At 40.8% G+C, this 23,229-nt stretch overlaps 1 protein-coding gene across 1 annotated transcript in view; it reads left to right on the top strand.

Moving 5' to 3' along the window:
* The first annotated feature begins 808 nt into the window (after positions 1–808).
* Psmd1 (proteasome 26S subunit, non-ATPase 1) overlaps positions 809–23,229 on the top strand; it is a 72,330-nt gene continuing 49,909 nt past the window's right edge. Inside the window, exons 1-13 of the mRNA XM_034521448.2 lie at positions 809–970; positions 6,602–6,645; positions 7,601–7,674; positions 7,814–7,983; positions 8,885–9,090; positions 11,042–11,185; positions 12,413–12,639; positions 15,870–15,930; positions 17,305–17,433; positions 19,248–19,336; positions 20,143–20,221; positions 20,516–20,689; positions 22,559–22,670. Coding sequence (XP_034377339.1) covers positions 955–970; positions 6,602–6,645; positions 7,601–7,674; positions 7,814–7,983; positions 8,885–9,090; positions 11,042–11,185; positions 12,413–12,639; positions 15,870–15,930; positions 17,305–17,433; positions 19,248–19,336; positions 20,143–20,221; positions 20,516–20,689; positions 22,559–22,670 — 1,525 coding nt within the window. The 5' untranslated portion in view covers positions 809–954. The remainder of the gene's footprint in view (positions 971–6,601; positions 6,646–7,600; positions 7,675–7,813; positions 7,984–8,884; positions 9,091–11,041; positions 11,186–12,412; positions 12,640–15,869; positions 15,931–17,304; positions 17,434–19,247; positions 19,337–20,142; positions 20,222–20,515; positions 20,690–22,558; positions 22,671–23,229) is intronic.

The following is a 23,229-nucleotide window of genomic DNA, read 5'->3' as shown; positions in this document are numbered from 1 at the left end:
CTATTAGCCCTTTGTTTCTTTTGGACTTGACACTAACTAAAATTAAACAACTCAAAAATGTCCCGGAACCCACTTGTAGGCCAGGGTGGCCTTAAATCCACAGAGATCCTCCTGCCTTTGACTCTGCTTCCTGAGTGCTGTGATTAAAGGCGTGAACCACACAGTCTCTTACTAGACCTGGAGCTCACAGACTGGCTAGACAGGCCGGCCAGCGAGCCCCAGATATCCACCTGTCTGGGTTTACACGGGCTGCTGGGAATCCATACTCAACCTCAGGTCTTCATATTTTTATGGCAACCACTTAAAGCGACCAAGTCGTCTTTCCAGCAGTATCCTACCACCATCTTTTCCCACTTAGATAGCAGATCTTTTATAGCCCAGGCTGGCCTCGAATTCAAGATCCTTCTGCCTCGAGTCGCTTTTCTAAGAAAACACTTCCCTATATTCCCAATAGTCTTGAGTTGACCGGCATTATTGCAATGAGACCGCCATATCATTAGGTGGCGCTGCGAACACTGCTTATACCTCCCTTAACACCCTTTCTCTTAGCAATGGCGGGTGATGAGTGGGCCTCTCTTTGCAAGGGTGTCTATTTTGAAGCCTGATGGCAAGAGCAAATGAATGGTCGTTCGCAGCCGGTCAGATTGCTGACCTCGTGGAAAGTTATAAAAAAAACAACGGCATGTTTTTTATTGCTGCATGATCTCGAGAGGCGGGAGCTGCACAAAATACATGGCTGTGGAGGTAAATTTGCGCCGAGCCTCAGGCGGAGATGCGGGCAGCCCGAGGGCGGGCGGGGTCCTCGGCTAGAAGCGAGCCGGCGGCCTGTGGGGACTGACTGAGCAGCGCACCCGGGAACCTGGAGGTGCGGTAGAGCAAGCGGGCCCTGAGCTGACAGATCCAGGGCTTGGCCAGGACTGTGGACGAGCGGATCGGCGAGTGCAGGGCGCAGCCATGATCACTTCAGCCGGTGAGTGCGGCCGGGAGCAGGCGCCCCAGTGAGGAGCCGCCGCCGCGCCGGCGTTTAGCTGAGTCAGGGCGGGTGACTGGGCACCTCCGGGTCGAGCGCCGGCCTGCGAGGCCCCTCTGCCCGAGGCCCACCTCGGGGATCAAGGGCTGGGAAACTGACCAGATCCCTGCAGGCCCCTTGGGTTCGTAAGAATAGGACCAGGTAGTAAGACTAGGTCCTGGACGTCCCTCTCCAGCCACACCCCCGTGCCAGGACCGGACCCGGCTCCTAGGCGGTCACTGGACCTTTATTCTGTGTCCGCTTCTTGGTCGAGTGACCCCCCAAACCTTCCCCGCAGGTGTTTCGGTTTGGGATGGTCTCCGATGTCATCGTAAGCATCTTATAGCAGCTCCTGGCCTGGCAGCCTAACTGCTACACTAAGTGCTTCTGGCTCGGGTTTGAGATACCTTCTTCTGGAAGTCCGAAATTAGGTTTGAGGTGGCTGGGTTTCTGGGGCTACCGTATTCACTTAAGAACCTCGTTCAGTGAAGGCAGCATTGACTGGAGAGCCAACTTACTGTGTGTGTTTAGATCCTCAGGACTGCAAAGCCGGCATCGCACCCTTGTATAGTTTTATGGGTAGATACTTGTAATGGCTATTGACATGGGAAGGTGTGGAGATGAACTCCTAAATGGAGATTTTCAAGCCCACCATTACAGACTTGATTTGCATATAGCTGTTCTCAGCCTTGATGCTTTTTCAGCGTTGGCTGCTTGGTTGGCCTTATTCTGTACTTGCTCTACAAGTATTTGGTTGTGAACGAACAGGTTCTCAGTAGACCGTACTCTGTATGGTGGGGAACTTAAGATCGTCTTTATGAGGACTGGTTAAGGAAATGGACAGAGAGGCTAGGGAATCGGACAGTCCTCTCCTCCCTCTTCTCTTTTGTTGTTTGTCCTTTTCAGACAGGGTCTCACTGTGCAGCTCTGGCTGTCCTCAAACTCACTATATAGACCAGGGTGACCTCAAATTCACAGAGATCTCCTGCCTCTGCTTCCCAAGTACTGGGATTTAAAATGTGAACCACTACACCCTATGAAGGTTATTTTCAAACACATGAAATGTTTGTACTTGAAGTTAGGCTTTTGTCCTGATAGATACAAATGATTACAATGAATTTTAGTTCCCATCACAGGAAGCACTTTCTTTTCTTTCTTCTTTTTTTTTTTTTCTTTTTTTCTTTTTTCTTTTTTTCCTTTTTTTGCCCAATTAGCTTTGGAGGTAAATACTAGATTTTTTACCACTTGTAAGTATAGGCTTAGGTCCCGCCAATTCCACTAGTCTTCAAAGTGTTAGCATCACTGATGATAGTTGTGTGGGTGCTTAATAGAGTATTGTTAGAGTGGACCCAGAAATAGCCCCTCATTTGGAATGTGGTCCAGGCCTCCTTTGTCTCTTGCCTGGGCTGTTAAGTTAGCCTCAAGACATTTTTTTTTCCACCAATACTTTTTCTAAGCTCATTCCTCTAGTTCCGAATTTGCTTTGGGAACTTTGTGTAGCGTTTCTCATTCCCATTACATCGAAGGACACTAGACTTTTGGTTCAGTCTCTGTCCTACTTAAGATTTCTTGTACATTCTGTTCCCACTCTAGCCTTCTCTTTCACGAGTTGTTGTAGATCTTCAGTGTTCATCTCAATTTTAGCCCTCTATGAGAAACACTCAGACTCTCCACTGGCAGCCACCTCTCTATCACAGTTCTGTAATGGCCATGTTAACTTGTCTTAAGCTGTTACCCGGAACTGCTTATTCCAGATTAGAATTTTGGGCAGGAAACCCATTTCCATAATTCTAAGTACACTGCAGATGTTAGAAAGTACGGCTTGACTGAACCTCAGTCCCCTGAGTTTAGAGCAGACTGAAAGAGGGCTAGTGGGAATACATGGAAATTCTACCTTCTTTGCAGTGTCAGAACTACGGATTTTGAGGTCCTGCCCTGAAACACTGGGATGATCACATAGTATACATTTATGGCTATTGTTTATGTTTATGGAGCACAATTAGCTTCTGTTCCAACCTTTTTGACACTTTGTTTCCTGTCAGCTCAAGTTAGCTAGCTTAGGACCTGGCATTACAAAGGCCAGAGTCACGGGTCTAGTATTCATTCATTTACTCACTGGACACACGTGTTCGCTAAAGGCAGTGGTGGATAAGAGGTCAGTGTATACCATTTTGGGTTTTTTTTTTTTTTTTTTTTTCCTCCAAGAGATTTGACTGGAAGGGAACAGGGACAAAGACATTAGTACTTATTTACTAGAAGGAAGCATGAATTTGAGTGGATTGGATTTAACACGAGTGAATAGAGGAAGTAACGCAGACAAGCTTTAAAAAATGGGTTTCTACCCTCTATCCTCTTCTGACCTCCTGAGTTGACCATTTTCAACTTTTTAGTAATATTTCCAGGATATACCTCTATATTAATAAGTAATATGAAAATGTTGTTATTAATTGAGTCAACAATTTAAGACAGTATCTACTAAGTTTCTGTTATGACATAAGCTTTTATTTTATTCAGATTTATTTATTTTATGTGAGTGAGTGTTTTACCTTTGTGTATGTATGTGTACCACCTGTGTGCCTGGTACCTGTAGAGGTCAAAAGAGGGCTTAGATCCCCCAGAACTGCAGTTATAGGTGGTTCTGAGCTATCATGGGGTGCTGGGATCTGAGCCCTGGTCCTCTGTAAGAGCAACCAGTGCTCTCAGCCACCGAGCATCTCTCCAGCTTCATACAAGTTTTTTAAAAACCCTATCAGGGGTGGCAGAGATGGCTAAGTGGTTAAGTCTTGCAGAGGACCCAGGTTCGATTCCCAGCACTCACATGGTAGATCACAATTATCTAGAACTTCTAGTTCCTGGGGATCAGATGCCCACTTCTGACTTCTGTAAGCACAAAGCACGCACAGTATATGTATGTATATACACATATATACATGCTGACAGAACATTCTCATGTAAAAGAAAATACAGGGGTTTGTTTTGTTTGTTTTGTTTTAAGGCACTTAGGTCTTCACCTATCCAAAGTTGGATTCTATTTTGACTTTAAGTAGGAAACATTAGTGTAAGCAATAGATAGCATGTTTGATTTAGCTGTGCTCATTGAAACCATGTAAGAAACAAGTCACAGTTGAAACCACACAGGACAGTCCAGAGATCCATATCTTCTGGCAAAAAAAAAGCCATTCCAATGCAACCCTGCCTGTGATAGGTAACCAGTGTCTTCAGGACTAAGTTCATCCCGCATGTCACTGTTCTGACTAAGTGTTTCAGTAGTCAATTAAGGCATTTAGTGGCTAAAATTATTTCATTTTAAGTTTATCTTTCCTCCTCTTTGTTCTGGATGTGTCGTGACAACCCACCAGACCAGGGTTTCTACTTTTAGAACAGTGAGGTGCCTTCATTTTACTGCTAAACTTTTTCCTTTGTGGCTTCCCCAAAACTGCTGGAGCTGTTTGCCAAAACTGTATTTAGCAGGTGGAAGCAAGCAGTTATACCTTTGAACTAAAATGATAGGGACACTTTTTAATTAACCAGTTTTAGTGGTCCAGAATGATTTTATAACCAAGACGGAAAAAACATATTTGAGAAACTTTGGTTTTGTTTATGGCACAAGGACAGAATTTTCTATTATTATTTTCCTAGTAATCTCTGTGTTTTCGGGAGAAGACAGCTTTCTTTTATTCTCTTTCCTGCTGACCCTCTGAGGCTAAGGTGAGGGGCAGCACTGTGCTTGCTGAGACTGCTTGTCCTTTAGTGACATTGTTGTTTGTGGCTAGCACCATGGCTGAGTGGGTAAGGGCTCCTGCCTCCAAGCTTGATATCTGAATTCAGTTTCTGGAACCCAATTGGCAGGAGAGAACTGAGTCACACAAGTTATAAAAGTTATATGTACCATGATATGTGTTCACACAATAAATAGATAAATATAAAAATAAATACTTACAATCTGTTATTTGTGATAGGCAGAGGGTACTTTAACATGGGCACACTGAAATAATTGAAATGTTTCTGTTTTTCTAAGTTATATTACTTTAATTTTAGAGTCAAGGTTAGCCTCAAATTTGACATTCTCTTGCCTTTGCCTCCACAATGCTAAGATTACAGCATGGACCACCATAGTTAGCAATTGTTGGTTTATTTTGTGAGTAAATTTTATTCTAAAGTTGTATAAAATTGTCCCAGCTTGGTCGTACATAACTGAGTAGTTACTGGACTGTAGTGGGCACAAGAATCACAGGGAAACTTTATTCCTGGGGTTCAACCCCATATTTTCTGATAAAGAAGTTCTGGGAGAGGACCAAAAATGTACACTGTAGTAAGTAATGCTGTTAGACCTAAAACCATACTTTTAAAACGTACTTTTTTAGTTGGCTAGGCTAGGAGGTTGGTGAGATTTTAAATATTAATACAAATAAGTCTAAAAGCTCCAAAATACATAATTTTACAGTTATTTTAGAAATAGTTTTATTTATGGGCCAGTGAGATGGCTCAGTGGGTAGAGGCACTTGCCCCAAGCGTAATTATTTGTGTCTGACACCCAAGACCCATGTGGTTAAAGGGCAAACCAACGTCCATCAGTGGTCCTCTGACCTCCATGTATGCTATGGCATACACCTGTTCCCCACAGTAAAAGTCGTTGTGTTGGGGGGGGGGGAGGTGTAAGAGAGAATACTGAATGTGTATGTGGTTTATGAGCAGGAATGTGTGCTCCTGCACACATACAGAGGCTAGAGGAGTACACTGGGTATCCCTCTCCCTTGTGCTGTCTCTTTCTGTTTCTCTGCTTCTGTCTCTCCCTTGTTCCTCTGAGACAGGATCTTTCACTGAACCTAGATTTAGGCTTCAGGCCAGCAACCCCACCCCCACCCCCGCCATGATCCTCCTCTCTCTGCCCCAACTACAACTACACCAGAGCTGGAATAACTGGTACAGTGGCCATGTGGAGATTTGAACTCAGGTCTTCGTGCTTGCTAAGTACCTGCTTGGCCATTTCCCTAACCCCACTAACAACTACAGTTTTAAAGAGAAATAATTGTTTTCCTAATGAAGTTATCACTAAAAATACTTTTTTCCTTTTCTTCTGTGTTGTATGTATATGCAGTACATGCATGTGTGTGCATGTACACATATGTACCAGTGAATGTAGAAGACAAAGGTTACTAGTATCAGATGTCTTTCTCTATCACTCTGTACTTTGCTTTTTGAGACAGGGTCTCACTGAGCCCAGAGCTTACCAGTGGGCTAGACTAGCTGGCCAGTGAGCTCTGGGTATGTGCCTGTGTATCTATGCTGAGATTATGCCTAGCCTTTAAGTGGGTTCTAAGGGTTAAACTTAGGACGGGTTGAGAGCAAACATCTTCTGTCACTATCTCTTTTTTGAGCTAGGGCACCTGCTTGTTTCTGCCTCTCCCTTGGAAGCATAGGGTCGTGCCCTTCTTACATGGGTGCTACGATCCATCTCTGGTCCTCGTGCCCGTGCCTCCTGCACTTTACCAGCCGAGCCATCTCACCAGCCCCATTGTTAGGTTTGACCAAGTATTAGTGTCTATCTGCATGTGTATGTTTCTTATTTGTGGTATGTCTTTTGTCTTACAGCTGGAATAATTTCTCTTCTGGATGAAGAAGAACCACAGCTTAAGGTATGAATTGAAGAAAGTCACTTGGCTTACTGTGAATTCTGTGAAACAACTTTTGTTTTGTGATATCTTTACATTTCCCATCATTTAAATTAGCCATCTAAATTAGCTAGTCATTGAAATCTAGCTAGAGAGGACAGTATTTTGATACTAGAAATTAATGTAGGGTAATAGATCATAAAACAGCACAGGAGTAAGTAACCCTCCAGTTTCCTTCTCAGCAGTGAACACAGAACATTGCTTCTTCTTATTTTCAATTGACAAAAATATAAGATACTGGGCAGGCAAGGTCTCAGTAGGAAAAGGTGCTTGCTGCTTAGCTTGACCACCTGAGTTTGGTCCCCACAACCCATATGGCAGAAGAGAACTGACCCCCACAGATTGTCTCTTGACCTCCACAGGCACACTGTGGCACATGGACACACACACACATACACACATCCAAATAAATGTAATAAAACAATTGTTATTAAAGTTAAAAACAATTAGAATGTTCTGTAAGTGGCTCTAGATACCTGTACTGGTGTAATGTAAACTAGCAGCCTAGAGCCTTACAGAGTCAAAGAAGAAATGTTCATGCTAAGAAACAATAGTACATGCGTAGCTTGCTATTTTGTGTTTGAAAACAACAAAAAAGAAATGGATAAATCTAAGAAAAAGTACTTTAGTTCCTAAATTATGAATTTGTCAGACATGACTTTTAAAATAAATATTACTGAGAATTTGTCCATACACTTGTGGAGACTTGCTTTGTTTTTTGAGACAGGATTGTTCTACATAGCTTTGGCTGTCCTGGAACTCTCTGAGACCAGGCTGGCCCTGAGCTCAGTGATTGGTCTGCCTCCGCCTCAGCAGTGCTGTCGTTACAGTGTGCACCACCACACTTGGCTGATTGGTCGCACTTACAGGAAATGTGATGTGAAGTCTTTTTAAAATCCAGTTTTGTTTTATTTTACAGGAATTTGCACTACACAAATTGAATGCAGTTGTGAATGACTTCTGGGCAGAAATTTCTGAGTCTGTAGACAAAATGTAAGAGAATACTATATTTTGATAAATTTGCATATCTCATTTAGGAATCTGCTGCTGATTTGTGGCTTGAGTATTTAAATTGGGAGTTTTTAAGGAAGACCATAGCTTAAATGAAGCCTATCTTTTCTTATTTTTTCAGAGAAGTTTTATATGAAGATGAAGGTTTCCGGAGTCGGCAATTTGCAGCCTTGGTGGCATCAAAAGTATTTTATCACTTGGGGGCTTTTGAGGAGTCTCTGAATTATGCTCTTGGAGCAGGTGACCTCTTCAATGTCAATGATAATTCTGAATATGTGGAGACTATTATAGGTAATTATCTTCCATCTGACAAGGTTCATATCTTGCAGATGTCTTTTTTACTCTAGTGGATATAGCCTTTTTATTCACTTTAATATCACATTGCCAGATCTTAGTTTAATTGGAAGTTCCTAATCATCATCTAAAAAACAGGCTCTGTTTTTACTCCAGCTTCTGTCTGAGTGCGGCTTATCTCTGCAGTGACAGCCATCTCCAGTCCAGTGAGCAGTTTGGTACAATGATGACATCACATTAAAGTACACATTAAAATGCTAGAATTTTCCATAAAGTCATTTTTGTGACAGTTACAACAAAGGACTATACATCAATGCCAACAAAGCTGATATTATTCCAAACATTAATACATTATTTTGATCAAAATTATATTAATCTATTTGATTAGTTCAAAAGAGTTGACTACAAATAGTTGCTGTCACTTTTTAAAAAAAATACATACACGGAATGTATTAAAAAATATTACACAAAATATTTTAGAAGGCCTGTAACAACAGCTACCACACAGAATGTAATATACTTCACATCTGAAACTAGGTATCCTGAGATTAAGAACTGTTAGTTAATGATGTTTGTGGAATAATGGAGCCACAGGCTCAAAAAGCAACTCCAAATAATGCAAATACTTGTCAAGCAATAGCAGCAAATTAGGAAAAAAAAAATCTCAGCATGATATGGAACCTATATCCTCCTGGACTGCCTGAAAATTCATGCAGAAGCATGTATGCTCAACACGACTTCCATCGCTAATCATTATGAAGTACGGAAAATTCTAGCATTTTAATGTGTACTTACTACTTTGTTCTTATTTCTAGTGTTCAGGATCATAAATGCAGACAATGTCCTTTTCAGGTAGTTTAGAACAATTTACAAAATAATTATTTTATTTTCTCCATAGCAAAATGCATTGATCATTATACCAAACAGTGTGTGGAAAATGCAGATTTGCCTGAAGGAGAAAAAAAGCCAATTGACCAGAGATTGGAAGGCATCGTGAATAAAATGTTCCAGCGATGTCTCGATGATCACAAATATAAGCAAGCAATTGGCATTGCTCTGGAGACCAGGAGACTAGATGTCTTTGAGAAGACTATACTGGAATCTGTAAGTAGATAGTGTCATTTTAGGGGGTGAGATTGATGGGGAAATGGAACAGAACAGAGTGTTCAAGAACAAAGTCATGTGTTTGTTTTGTTTGGTTTTGGAATTTCTCTGCATGGCCCTGGCTGTCCTGGAACTCTCTCTGTAGACCAGCCTGTCCTTGGGAGATCCACCTGCCTCTGCCTCCTGACTGCTGGGATTAAAGGCTCGTGCCACCGTCGCTTAGATTTTTTAGAATGCTTTTCATTGATTCTCTGACACTCTCACACACGTATGTAGTATATTTAGATCATTTCCACTCCCACCTCCCTCTTCAAACTCCTAGATGTCCCCAGCATGTCCCATCCCGAGACCTCTTTTTCTCTTTCATTGCACTTTATCATTTGTGTGTAGGGGGAGCACACGTGTGCCACAGTGCATGCATAGGAGTCAGAAGACAGTTGCAGTTGGGTCTTTCCTTCCTCCATGTGAGTCTTGAGGATGAACTTTGGTCTGTCTTGGTAATAAGAATCTTTACCTACTGAGTCACCCCTCCAGCCTGTCCTTTCTTTTATAGCTTACGGAGTCTTAATTAGTGCGTTTTGAATATGCATGGGTCTAGGGTCCCCCCACTAAGCATAGCAATTCACCAATGGCCATACCCCCAAAGAAAAATGACTTCCCTTCCTTGGCACCCATCAATTGCTAATAGCTCCTCAGCTAGAGCTAGAGTCTGTTGAGCCTTTCCCTCATCCATGTTGGAATGGTGACTGGTTTGAGCCTGTGCAGATCTTGTGCAGGTGACCAAAGCTGCTATGGATTCATGAATACAGTAGTCGCATCATGTCCAGGAGACAGCATTTTGCAGTCTCCCCATTCTCCCAACCCTTCAGCTCTAATATTCCACATGCTCTCCATGCCTCGGTGCTCCTTAAATGGTTGGTGTAAATGTCCAGTGTAGAGCTGAACACACAACAGTCATTTATTCTCAGAACCTTGGCCGGTGACAGGTCTGTAAGAAGTTTCTCTGGCCAAGGCTGATGATAGCCCCACTAACCTATGGGGATAAACATAAGCATTTAGAAAGTATTGGACACTGTGTGTGTCCATTTAACAAAACGAGTATCAAACAAAGGCTCGAATCACTCAGAGCCGGAGCTAGCTCTGCCATATTATGCTTTCTGACCTTTGACTGAATGTGGGCAGCAAGTCAAAGGGGCTGTAGCAGCAGGTAGGAAGAGGTGATTGCAAAGTGCAGCATTTGACAGTCAGGTTTTTATAACAGGATGACTGTTACAGGAGCTATGTTCACTTAGTGATGTCCTGACTGACCACTAAGTAGTATTAAATTATTTTCACTCCTTTTTTTGTTTTGTGTTTTGGTTTGTTTTATTTTTGGTTTTGTTGTTTTTTTGAAACAGGATCACGTGCAGGCCAGTCTGGTCTCAAATTTGAATTCCTGACTTCTTCCAGCCAAGATGTGGGATTATGGATGAGTACCACTGTGCCTGGTTTTTCTTTCCAATCTTTTCCCATAAAGATAGAGAACTGTGTAATTATACATGTCTTTAATCCACACACTTGGAATGTGAAGGCAGGAAGATTGACTACATAAGAGACGCTTTGAGAAAGCTGAAGCCTGGAGAGGAGTCTCAGTGGCAGGATGCTCTCCTGCGTGTTGCCTTGCGTCACAAAGCTAACCTCTAAATGAGTTTACATTTTTTTAGTTTTTTGTTTTGTTTGTTTTATTTTTAAGTTTAAATCATAGCCAGGTGGTAATGGCACATGCCTTTAATCCCAATACTTGGGAAGCAGAGGTAGGCAGATCTCGGGTCCAGGGCAGCCTGAACTACACAGAGAAACCCTGTCTTGAAAAACCTTAAGAAGACGAAGGAGAATTAAAACAATGTGATTCTAACTAAACATAATGCTTTAATAACTACATAATGATATGTCTTTAAATTGTGTCTTTCAGAATGATGTCCCAGGAATGCTAGCTTACAGCCTCAAACTCTGCATGTCTTTAATGCAGAATAAGCAGTTTCGGAATAAAGTATTGAGAGTCCTGGTTAAAATCTACATGAACTTGGAAAAACCTGATTTCATCAATGTTTGTCAGGTACTTACTCTGATCTCCTTACTTGTCACATCATGTGCATTACATTTCCTTATGCTGAGTTCTGTGATGGCTCAGCTGATCTTTCCACATCCTGTGAGGATAAGATACATGGAGCATCCTCCTTTTACTGATAATGGAATCTCACAACACTTAAAAATTATTTTGTATGTTCTTATTTCAGTCTGATATAATCTGTAGGCTCATTACTTAAAACACAACTAAACATTGGGTATGTTTTATCTCTTAATTTTGGTACCAATTAAAATATTCAAATAGCATAGAAGATGTATGAAAGAAAGCCTGATTTTTCCCCCTTCTGTAATCCTTTCCCTAAGATAATGGTAGATGTTTTCCCAGTTTATTGCACATTTTGATCTCCTACACTCTTCTCAGTGTCTGTAGCTTTCACTGACTGGAGATACTTTCATGCAATTAATATATTATATATGCCTTTGTATATTGCTTAAGAACATAGCATTTTTCTTTTTTTCTCCCTCTCTCTTCTCTCTCTCTCTCTCTCTCACTCTCTCATTTTTTTTTTTTTGGTTTTTCGAGACAGGGTTTCTCTGTGTAGCCCTGGCTGTCCTGGAACTCACTCTGTAGACCAGGCTGGCCTCAAGCTCAGAAATCCACCTGCCTCTGCCTCCCAAGTGCTGGGATTAAAGGCGTGCGCCGCCACCGCCCAGCATTTTTCATATTTGTTGTAATGGGTATAAAATATATATGTATGTGTGTATATATGCAAGTGCAAGTGGATCTCACAGTTCAGGCCAGCCTGGTCTACAGAGTTCCAAGACAACCAGAGCTACAAAGAGAAGCCCTGTCTTGAAAAACCAAATAAATAAATTATGGATGTGGTTAAAGGAAGTGGTGATTGCTGAGTGTGCTGCTGCCCACCTTTAGTCTTAACACTCAGGAATCTGAGCCAGAAAGATATCTGTTTGAGTTTGAGGCTAGCCTGGTCTCTATACCTAGCAGGTTCCATTGAGATCCTGTCTCAATAAAAAGAAGTGAAAATTGATTCAGCAGCTAATATTGAATACTGCTAGCTACCAGGCATAGTATTAGGACTGTGAATATGACTTTTAGAAAACATTTGCTAGTATTGGGTTCTAAATGAAATGCTAGGCTAGATAGAGTTTTTATTGGGGACTATTTGTTATGCTCTAAGTACCTTGCATATGAAGTTTTCAGTTACTATGTGCTTGTTTTTTATCTCTATTTCAGTGCTTAATTTTCTTAGATGATCCCCAGGCCGTGAGTGATATTTTAGAGAAGCTGGTGAAGGAAGACAACCTGCTGATGGCCTATCAGATTTGTTTTGATTTGTATGAAAGTGCTAGTCAGCAGTTTTTGTCATCTGTAATCCAGAATCTTCGAACTGTTGGTACCCCTATTGCTTCTGTTCCTGGATCTACCAATACGGGTACTGTGCCAGGATCGGAGAAAGACAGGTATAAGTATCTTCTTTTGCATCAGAGTTAACTGCACATCTGTATTCATCTGGGGACTCAGTAGGATATTCACTGAGAGTAGATTTTAAGAATGAGTAAGTTAACCATTAGCTTCTACAGATTGTAAGATTGTAGTAGCACAACTGTTGCCCCGTCTAATACTATGACAGGCAAAGTAAGGACAACCAGAGTGGATCCTTCTAGAAAGAAACAGAAAGGATTGGGTGGAAAGGAAAGCATGTCAGATAGCATGTGGCTACTGATCAATTATAATAATAAAATTTGTGGGATATATTTGCCTCAGATTTATCTGGGCTAAATAGTTAGAAAGAAATGTTCTGGACTTTGTACTTTTGGAAAACCAGTAATATCTTAGACCCACACAATAACAATTCCCCCTTCATATTCGTGTATATTTAGACCAGTGGTGTAATATGTTTGTGTCTTGACTGGTCAAACATTTTTTTTTTCTTCCAAAATTGTCTGTTTAGCAATAAGAGTCATTGTTTTGAAACCTATTAAGATCTTTCTTTCCCTTCAACTGGTAATGCCTTTCTCATAAATTTCAAACAAAATTCTAGGTCTAGAAAGTATCCTTCAAAGTTCTATAGCCATATCCACAGGTGCATTGACCAATTAGACTGACTGACTGACTGACTGACTGACTGACTGACTGGGGAGGGTCAGTCCCTAGATAAACAGTATAAGCACGACTTACTTGACACAGCAGACAGTTTGACATAGTCATCTGAGAAGAGGGGATCTTGCTTGAGAAAATCCCTCCATCAGATTACCTGTAGGTAAGTCTATAGGCTATAACTTGATTAATGATAAGTTGGGGATGGGAGGCATCTTGCTGTGGGCATCGCTACCCTGTGCAAGTGGTTGTATAAAAGAACAAACTGAGCAAGTCCTAGGACCAGGCAGTGAGCAGTGTTCCTCCACGGCCTCTGCTCTAGTTCTGCCTCCAGATTCCTGCTGTGAGTTTCTTTTCTGACTCTCCTCATGATTCACTGAGAGTGGGGCATTTAAGCCAAATAACAGCCCCCTCCTACTGTGGTGGTGGTGCTGGTGATGTTCATCACAGCAATAGGAAGCAAATTCCCTGAAGATTGGTACCAAAATAGTACAGTTCTGCTGTGAAGTGCCTGACCATGTTGTTTTGGGAGGACTATGAAGTATCTGTAAGTTTTGGGAGAAGGAGCCATTGAATGCTTAGAGTTTAATGCTCTGTTCTGTGGGAGCTAGGAAGTCTTTTCTCCCCCCTCTGCTTTTCTGTTGATCTAGTTTTCTTTCCTTATATGAGAACTACCTTTTTTATTACTAAGACTGATGGTGTCTTAAAATCAGATAATATGAGATGTTATTATCCCATTGTTGGGGATCCTTGTAAATTCTGTACAGACATTCTACCATTGAGATACATCTCAAACCCTCAGATCCTCAGTTTGATTCTTTTTTTTTTTTTTTTTTTTTTTTTTTTATTGTGGCTATTGTAGATCTGTTGCATTTCTGTGAGCCTGTGGGGATTGTGTTGAATCTCTTCACTGAAATCTCACAGTACAGAACCTGTAACCCTGGCAATATTCAGCCCATAATCTATGAACATGGTACTTTTCTTTATTTACTTTTTAGCTTTAGAAAAATTTAAAACTAGATCCTTGTATAAAACTTTGTACATAGGAATCATATATACATCTGCCAATAGAGACCATTTCATGTCTCCCTTTCTCTCTGTACCCTCCCCTTCCCCATTTTGTCTACACTGGCTGGGATTCCCATTGTTTTTAGAATGTAATGAAAGTGAATATCCTTTGTTTCTGATGTGAGGGGAATAGCATTTAGTTTCCTTCCCCCTCCCCATATTTACCCTTGTCTATTTATAGAAGTTTCTTTCTTGAATTTTTTTCAAAGTTATTCTATGTTCCTCTGCTGTCATTTCACTGTGAGTTTATCTTTTCTGAAATGATTGGGCTTTTTTCCCTCATCTGTAATTTTCTACTAGTTGTATTTTAATTTCTGAGTTTCTCTAATTATGATTTGTTTTGTTTTAAGACAGGAGCTTTCCCCAGGCTGGCCAGAGTTCTGGGATGGTATGCGCATTGGTTCCTGTAGTGCTAAGGGTTGAACCCAGTGCTGTATGCATGCTGTGCAAACACTGAAATGACCTATGCTCTTACCCAATCTGATATTCATTCTCCCCCCACCCCCTCTTTATTTATTTTATTTATGAGTACACTGTAGCTGTCTTCAGACACATCAGAAGGGGCATCAGGTCCCATTATAGATGGTTGTGAGCCACCATGTGGCTGCTGAGAATTGAACTCAGGACCTCTGGAAGAGCAGTCACTGCTTTTAACCACTAAGCTATCTCTTTAGCTCTGATTCTCTTTTTTGATTTTAAATCATTTTTTTCTTCTTCCCCCCTCACACCCCACACCTTTTTGGAAAGAGTCTTACTGTGTAACCCTGGCTAGCCTGCAATTCATTGTGTAGACCAGGCTGGCCTCAAACTCAGAGGTCACCTGTCTCTGCTCCCTTATTGCTAGGATTAAAGGCATGTACCACCATGCCTATAATGTGCACTACTTAAAAATAAAATTTCTCATATAATATTGTATAGTAATATTATTATTTTCTATTATTTATTTTACTAAAATTAGCTTTCCTAAACTTTTACAAAGATGGCTTGTTTAAGCTTATTTTTCTATTTTCAATGTTCCCTAAAACTAACTTTCTCTTGTGTTGTGTTTGTGAGGTAGCAAACAAAATGATAGTGTGTGTTTTCTCTCCAGCATTGTCTTCTGACCTAGAAGGAAGTGTCACTTGTTTGGCTTTAGAGTTGTGGGGATCCCAAGATTTACTGAGCACTGTTTTCTTAGCTGCTGGCGGTCCATCTCCAACTGACTTAGGAATGTACAACATTTTTTTGTCCCCTGTTCTAGTTGTATTTATTATTCAAGAATTTTGCTAACTAGATTAGGGTTTTTTTTTTGTGTATTTTTTTGGTTTTTAAAACAGTTTATTTGGGAAAATTTAGTAACTGCTTCCTCCATCCTAGAGATGCTTAGATAAGTCTTATTTCTTATTGAGTAACACCCACAAAGTAAATTTGTTTTCTTGTAGAATAATTTGGATATAATTCAGATCTATGCTATAACTAAATTGCCTGCAGCTTCTATTTAGAAGAGATTTATTGAAGTGTTGACGGTTGGCTTTCCTCATTTCAGTGACCCCATGGAGACGGAGGAGAAGACAGCCAGCACAGTGGCCGGGAAGACACCAGACGCGGTGAGTGTGCGTTCAGTTACTGCTTAAGGACTCTCTCGGGGCTTTTTATTCTTATTCTTATTCTTATTCTTATTCTTATTCTTATTCTTATTCTTATTCTTATTCCTCCTCTTCCTCTTCTTCGTTATTTTCGGGGAGGATGGGGAGATGGGGAGATGGGGAATTGTCACTCTGTAGCACCGGCTGGAATTCAGTAGATCAGATTGGAATTCTGCCTGACAAGTGTTGGGATTAAAGGTGTGTACCACCATGATCAGCACATTGTTTTACGTACATGATATATATACTTGAATTTTTGAAAGTTTTGGTTTTTCGTTTTGTGATACCAGAGTCATTTTATAAAAGTGGATTTTCTATGAAAATTCATCCAGAGGACCCAGATTTAATTCTAGCACCTACACTGTGGTTCACAGCTATCTGTAACTCCAGTTCTAGGGGATCCTCTGCCTCCTGGTCTCTGTGGGTATCAGGCATGGAAATGGTACACAGCCAATCCATGAAGGCAAACACCCACGCAGATAAAATAAATCTTTAAAAGTAAATGTGAGCCCCCGTGGGATCCTGAGAGGTAAGCTCAGTAGTTAAAACTGTGTGCCGCATTGAGAAGACCTCAGTCGGGTTCCTGTCACCCATGTTAGGAGGCCCCCCGTCCACCTGTAACCTGCATCTTTGGGAAACCTGATGCTTTTTTTCTGACACCTACACACACACGGCATACATTCTCACAGACATATACAAATATAAAAAATAAAATAAATGTTGGTTTAAAAAACTACCTTGGAATAAATTGTTTTCTTCTCTTGAACTTGTAGTCTATCTTGGTGAAATATGATAAAGGAAATTGTGTTTTTTTCAAACAATGATAGTTGAATTTTTTAGATCCCATTATTGAAATATGAGGAAAAGAGAGTGTGTATATATGAGTGAATGTATGTGTTATATGTTGTGTGTGTGTGTGTGAGTGTGTGCATGTGAGTGTGATTGTTTTCATTGGTTTAAGACTGATGAAATAGCCGGGCGGTGGTGGCGCACACCTTTAATCCCAGCACTTGGGAGGCAGAGGCAGGCGGATTTCTGAGTTCGAGGCCAGCCTGGTCTACAGAGTGAGTTCCAGGACAGCCCGGGCTACACAGAGAAACCCTGTCTCGGAAAAAAACAAAACAAAACAAAACAAAAAAAAGACTGATGAAATAAGCCGGGCGGTGGTAGCGCACACCTTTAACCCCAGCACTTGGGAGGCAGAGGCAGGTGGATTTCTGAGTTCGAGGACAGCCAGGGCTACACAGAGAAACACTGCCTCGGGGGGAAAAAAATAAAGATTGGCTTAGTGAACTTTATTAATATTAATATTTTTATTCTTTTCTGTTTTGGCAGAGTCCAGAGCCCAAGGACCAGACTCTGAAAATGATTAAAATTTTAAGTGGTGAAATGGCTATTGAATTACACCTGCAGTTCCTAATACGAAATAATAACACAGACCTCATGATTCTGAAAAACACAAAGGTAGAAAGTTTTCTATAATGGAGCATTCTTTTATATCTCTTGAGGCTTTGTTTTATGTCTATAATCATGAAGATGTTAAAGTTTTTGTAAAAATAACAATGAGAGCCGGGCAGTGGTGACGCACGCCTTTAATCTCAGCACTTGGGAGGCAGAGGCAGGTGGATTTCTGAGTTCGAGGCCAGCCTGGTCTACAGAGTGAGTTCCAGGACAGCCAGGGCTACACAGAGAAACCCTGTCTCGAAAAACCAATAAATAAATAAATAAATAAATAACAATGAGTGTGGCTGAACTCCATATAAGAACATGTACTCAGTGTGTCAGTGTGTCTCTGCATTGAACCTCCAGCGTGACAAAGGTCATCCTTATTGGAAGGAAGGGAATTAGCAAGGATTGAGTTCCTGTTGTTAGTCTCTTGTTCAGAAGTGTGGTGAATGTTTTGTTTTGTTTAAATACATTTTTATCTTAACAGTTGAACATGATAACACAGTCAAGACATTGATATAGTTTATATGACTGTCTTTCCCACTCTCCATCAGTCTTGAGCATAGACTCCAATTTCGTTGTTACATTTATTGAGATAGTGATCCAAACATGTTAATTTTTGGACAAGTGTGATTGCGTATTTAGTTCTAAAGGGCTAGAGCAGTAGTTTAGCTGGTGAGGTGCTTACTTGTTTTGCAAACACAAAGACATGAGTTCAGTCCCCAGAATCCACAAAAAAGTAGTGGGTGTGATGGTGCACGTTTGTAATACTGGTGTTGGGGAGTCAGGCGAATCTCTGGGGCTCACCAGCTAACCAGCGTAGCCTATTTGTTGAACTCTAGGCCAGTGAGAGACCCTGTCTCAAAAAGCAAGGTGGTCAGCTCCGGGGACTGACATGCTCCCACATGAACACTCGTGCACAACACAGTCCTTTCAAAGCAAATAGCTCGTTATCACTGCTGGCCCACTGATCCATTTGTAGTGTACTAAATAAACTTTTTCTTAGGAGTAAAACATTTCATGTAAAAACATGCATTTCAAAAGTCTTTCTTCTCTCTTACTCAGTATGCCTTCCAGGAGACATTTGCTCTTTTCTTATAGCCGTATGTTGTTCAGTGACTATAAACAGTGTTTGATTTATGTTCATATACAGTGCCTTCTGAAACCTTAAGTACATGATTACAAACAGCAGAGAAGATACAGACTCATGAAATGTAGAAGGAGGTGAGGGCTCAGGAGGTAGCTCAGGAATAGAGAGATTGCCTGGGATATAAAAGGCCTTGGCTTCTGCCCCCAGTACTGTAAATATATTCCTACATCGATGTATACATAATTTGGTGACTGGCAGAGGTGCAGGCGGGAAGAATTGTATCATTGCTACTTACCCCTTGGAGACTGTAGGCAGGATGCTGAGGAGGAATAGAAATGTCTGAGCAGTTAGCTGAACAGTTAGACTCTTTAGAAGGAGGGGAGTGGGAGATCTGAATTCACACTTCAGATCTGTGACTGAGCCAGCCCGGACTGGAGCTGACATCACAGTGTCAGGAGCTCAAGCAAGTTCAGGCCTGTTTGGGTGACATGAAACCCTGTCCCAAAAACAAACAAAAGTCTGATAGTAACCTTAAGTTAATACTGCAAATAAAACTCTTTGCCTTGTTTTTACAGACTAGCTATTTCATCTTTACATAAAGAGATGTCCCAAGATTTATATTTTAAATCTCATTTCAATTGTTTTCTGGTTTTGCTGCAGAATAGAGCTTCTGAATGTATGTGAGCATATGTATGTATAAATACTTTGCCAGTAATAAAGAAGTCTCTGTATTTGTTTGTAGGATGCAGTACGAAATTCTGTATGTCATACAGCAACTGTAATAGCAAACTCATTCATGCACTGTGGTACAACCAGTGACCAGTTTCTTAGGTAAATATGCTTGGAGAATTCTACCTTGGTGCAGTTTTTTTAAAATAAGTATATTCCAGTATATCTGGGGATAGGGTATGCATAGTTGCATTTGGAGGACAGAAGAGATATCAGATTCCTTGGAGCCAAATTTCCAGGAGGTTGTGAGCCACTGACTTGGGTGCTGGAAACTGAACTTGGGTTCTCTGTAAGAACAGTGCTTACTCTTAACCACAGAGCTCTCTTTATCCCCCGCCCCCCAAAATGGCTTTTTAACCAAGATTGCACTGATTGTATTTCTTATCATACTTTTAGTTAGTCTTGAATTTTAAGTATATTTTGCTTATTAGATATACATTGTTTGTTTTATGTTTACTTATTTTAAAGTAAAGTTAATTACTTTTATTAGTTCCCTAGGTAACCTAAAGGAAAAAGATAATGGTTTTCCTTTTGTTCAAAGTAGAATTATATATCATACATTTTAGGAATCTGAAGACCCAGGCGGTGGTTGTGCACACCTTTAATCCCTGCACTGGGGAGGCAGAGGCAGGAGGAGATCTGAGTTTAGGGCCAGCCTGGTTTACAGATTGAATTCCAAGGCAGCCAGTGCTACATAAAAAAACCTTGTCTAAAAAGACCAAAAATTTTATTTTTTTTTCAGACTATGAACGCATGCCTATAATAACAGTGCTTGGGAGGCTAAGGCAAGGAGGACCACGGGTTAAACACCAATCTGGGCTGCAGTGCTAGGTTCTTTCTCCAGAAGGGAGCAGCCTACTTAGGACAGTTAGGACTAATAATGCTCAGGCTGATGTTCTTTGTTACAGAGATAACTTGGAATGGTTAGCCAGGGCCACAAACTGGGCCAAATTTACTGCAACTGCCAGCTTGGGTGTAATCCATAAGGTAAGATATTTTATTCACTGTGACTGGCCATTGGAGAAGAATCCATTTTGGGGGGTGCTAAGAAGCATAAGTTGCTTGTAATTAACCAACAGGTATATGTTGTCAGATAATAGATCTAGTTACAATATTTTCTAACCAGGCCATATCTGGGTCTTTTAAAGTCTCCATTTGAGTGGTGGAGTTGTGTGGATGAGAGCATGTTCTGTTACCAGCCATCAAGTGGGCACTCTGAACAAGTTGCTGCATCTGCTTTCCTCTGTGTCCTTCTTACCTTTTTGTGACTCAAATTCACAGGGCCATGAGAAGGAAGCACTACAGTTAATGGCAACATACCTTCCTAAGGACACTTCTCCAGGATCAGCCTATCAGGAAGGTGGAGGTCTCTATGCATTGGGTCTCATTCATGCCAATCATGGTGGTGACATAATTGACTATCTTCTTAATCAGCTCAAGAATGCTAGCAATGATGTAAGTATTTGGATGAAAAACCAGATTTCCATTATTTGAGAATCTAGGACAGTGGTTCTTAACCTGTGAGTCTCCACCCCTTTGGAAGTCGAATGACCCTTTCACAAGAGTTGTATATCATATATCCTGCATATCAGATATTTACATTATGATTCATAACAGCAAAATTACAGTTATGAGGTAGCTATGAAAATAATTTTATAGTTGGGGTCACCACCACATGAGGATCTATATTAGTGGGTCACAGGATTAGGGAGATTGAGAATCGCTGATCAAGGAGATTATGTATTTGTTCAGTATTTCAGTGAATAGATTTCTTAGGATTTGGGAAACCAAAAACAGTACTTTCAATAGTAATTTGGGGGTTTGTGTTGGTGCTGCTTTTGTTTGAGGTTTGGTTTTCTTGAACTAGGGTCAAGCTGCCTTCCAACTCAGACATTCTCCTACTCCAGCCTCCTAAGTGCTGGGATTACAGCCGTGAGTTATCACACTTGGCCATTTTTCCTTTCTTAAGATTGTGCTTCTTAGTCCTTTAAGACCAAGTGAAATAAACAAGACAGTTTGAAGTGTCTGAAACACAGTGGTCTCAGCTGTGTGGAGGTGATGGTGCATGCACACCTTTAACCCCAGCACCTAGGAGGCAGAGGCAGGGGGATCTCTGAGTTCCAGGCCAGAGTTCTGGACTATAGAGTGAGTTCCAGGACATCCAGGGCGACTCAGAGAAACCCTGTCTTGAATGAATGAATGAATGAGTAAGTAAAACATGCAGTGGTCTTACTTAAATATCATGGAATGTTATTACTGTATTGACATTACTTTTCACCTATAATGGTTAATGGTTAACTATATCATTTTAAAGGAAATGCAGGGCATTCAGAGTAGCATAAACCATTACCAGATAGTTTATGGACACACACGCACACAAAACAAACAACAAAACACTAGTGATAGAAGCCTCATCTGACTGAAGCAAGGAGTTCATCAAAAGTATTTATATAATTAATGAAGATGTTAATGAGCCAGCTTTTTACTTAAAGTCCGGTAACTGGGTGACTCATTACATATAAACAGGAGCTCGTGGAGATTATGTTTGCCAAGGCCTGTTGTCAGAATGAACAAACTTGAAACAATTTTGTCCTTAGACTTCTCTAGTTGAAGACATTACAGTTCTAGAGGTGGAGCACCCTACTGCCCCCACACTTCAGTTAGGGCAAGATGGGAGCTTCTTAAATGACAGTTCCACCGAGGTCAGCCAGTGGAGAAAGAGCTCCCAGAGCAATCTGGAGGGCCGCCATCAGTAAGAGTGAACTGTACACTCAAAATGGACAACTTCCAAAGCCTCCTTTTTCACATGAAGACCAACCCTGTGCTCTGACCCATTTTCTCTACTTCACAACTATGTTAGGTGCTTTCTCCTTTTCATTCTAGCTTCCTCGTCTATACTGCCTCTTCTCGTCCTTAGCCCACAGACAGCTGCAGATTTCACCTACCTGGCCTCCTAATCCTTTACTGGTACTTGCATCTTAGTATTGTTCAGTCTTCCTCACGTAATGTAACGGAGGTACAACGGTCCATCTTCTTTTCTCTCAAGTACTTTTCAAGTCACTGTTTATGCCAACAAACATTATAAATGAAACTGCCGAGATTACCACAGGGCTCCTGGTTATCTGATCTGATCTTTCTTACTGAGACACCCTCTGAAGTGGAGGTAGGATCAAACAGTTCAGGATCACCCTCAGCTACATAGTGAGCTTAAACCAGCCTAGGTGACGTAGGGGGTGGAGGTGGATGCATGTACATATGTGTTCTTTAGAATTAAAGTTTGGATTTTTTGTTCTGGATTATTGGAGCCAATGCTTTTTGCCCTAGATTGTTAGACATGGAGGCAGCCTGGGCCTTGGTTTGGCTGCAATGGGAACTGCACGTCAGGATGTGTATGATTTGCTGAAAACAAACCTGTATCAGGATGATGCTGTGACAGGTAAGCCCTTGTTCCTGAAACCAGTAAACTTTGTGATTAATATACTTGTCATGTTTTTATATGCCTTTTTATAGTCTCCTTTAAAAAACTCAAAATGAGAAAATTCTTACCTAGTTTTGCATTTGGCATTACACGATAGAAAAAGCTAGCTAGTTGTTGTCCTTAAAATCAAACAGTTTCCTCTTGTTGAAGAGGGAGCAGAATTTGTTCCATTTAGCAGATTTATCTTGGTGTTTTTGTTTTGTTTAATGTAAGCTTTCTAAAGGAATGTACACAGAGTGTTTTGACAGAAGTTACTTGTGCAAATAGGAAGTTATTAAACAGAACTATATGTGTCCTGAGGGTATTCTATGGTGCTTGGTGATAGTCTTACTATTTTTTTAATTGCCATAATGTCTCTTGACTTTATTACAAGATTTGATGATGCATACTGTCAAGATTTAAAAGGAAAATTGCTATAAATATATGGATGCACTTTCTTATACACTCTCTCTTTTTAAAAAAAATTGCTGTTGAGGAGAGATGGCTCAGCAGTTAAAAGCCTATGATCTTACAGAGG

Source organism: Arvicanthis niloticus, chromosome 17 (genome assembly GCF_011762505.2).
Source record: "Arvicanthis niloticus isolate mArvNil1 chromosome 17, mArvNil1.pat.X, whole genome shotgun sequence".
Taxonomy (NCBI): domain Eukaryota; kingdom Metazoa; phylum Chordata; class Mammalia; order Rodentia; family Muridae; genus Arvicanthis; species Arvicanthis niloticus.
The sequence above is the reverse complement of the archived record's forward strand: the minus strand, read 5'-3'. Positions and strand labels throughout refer to the sequence as shown.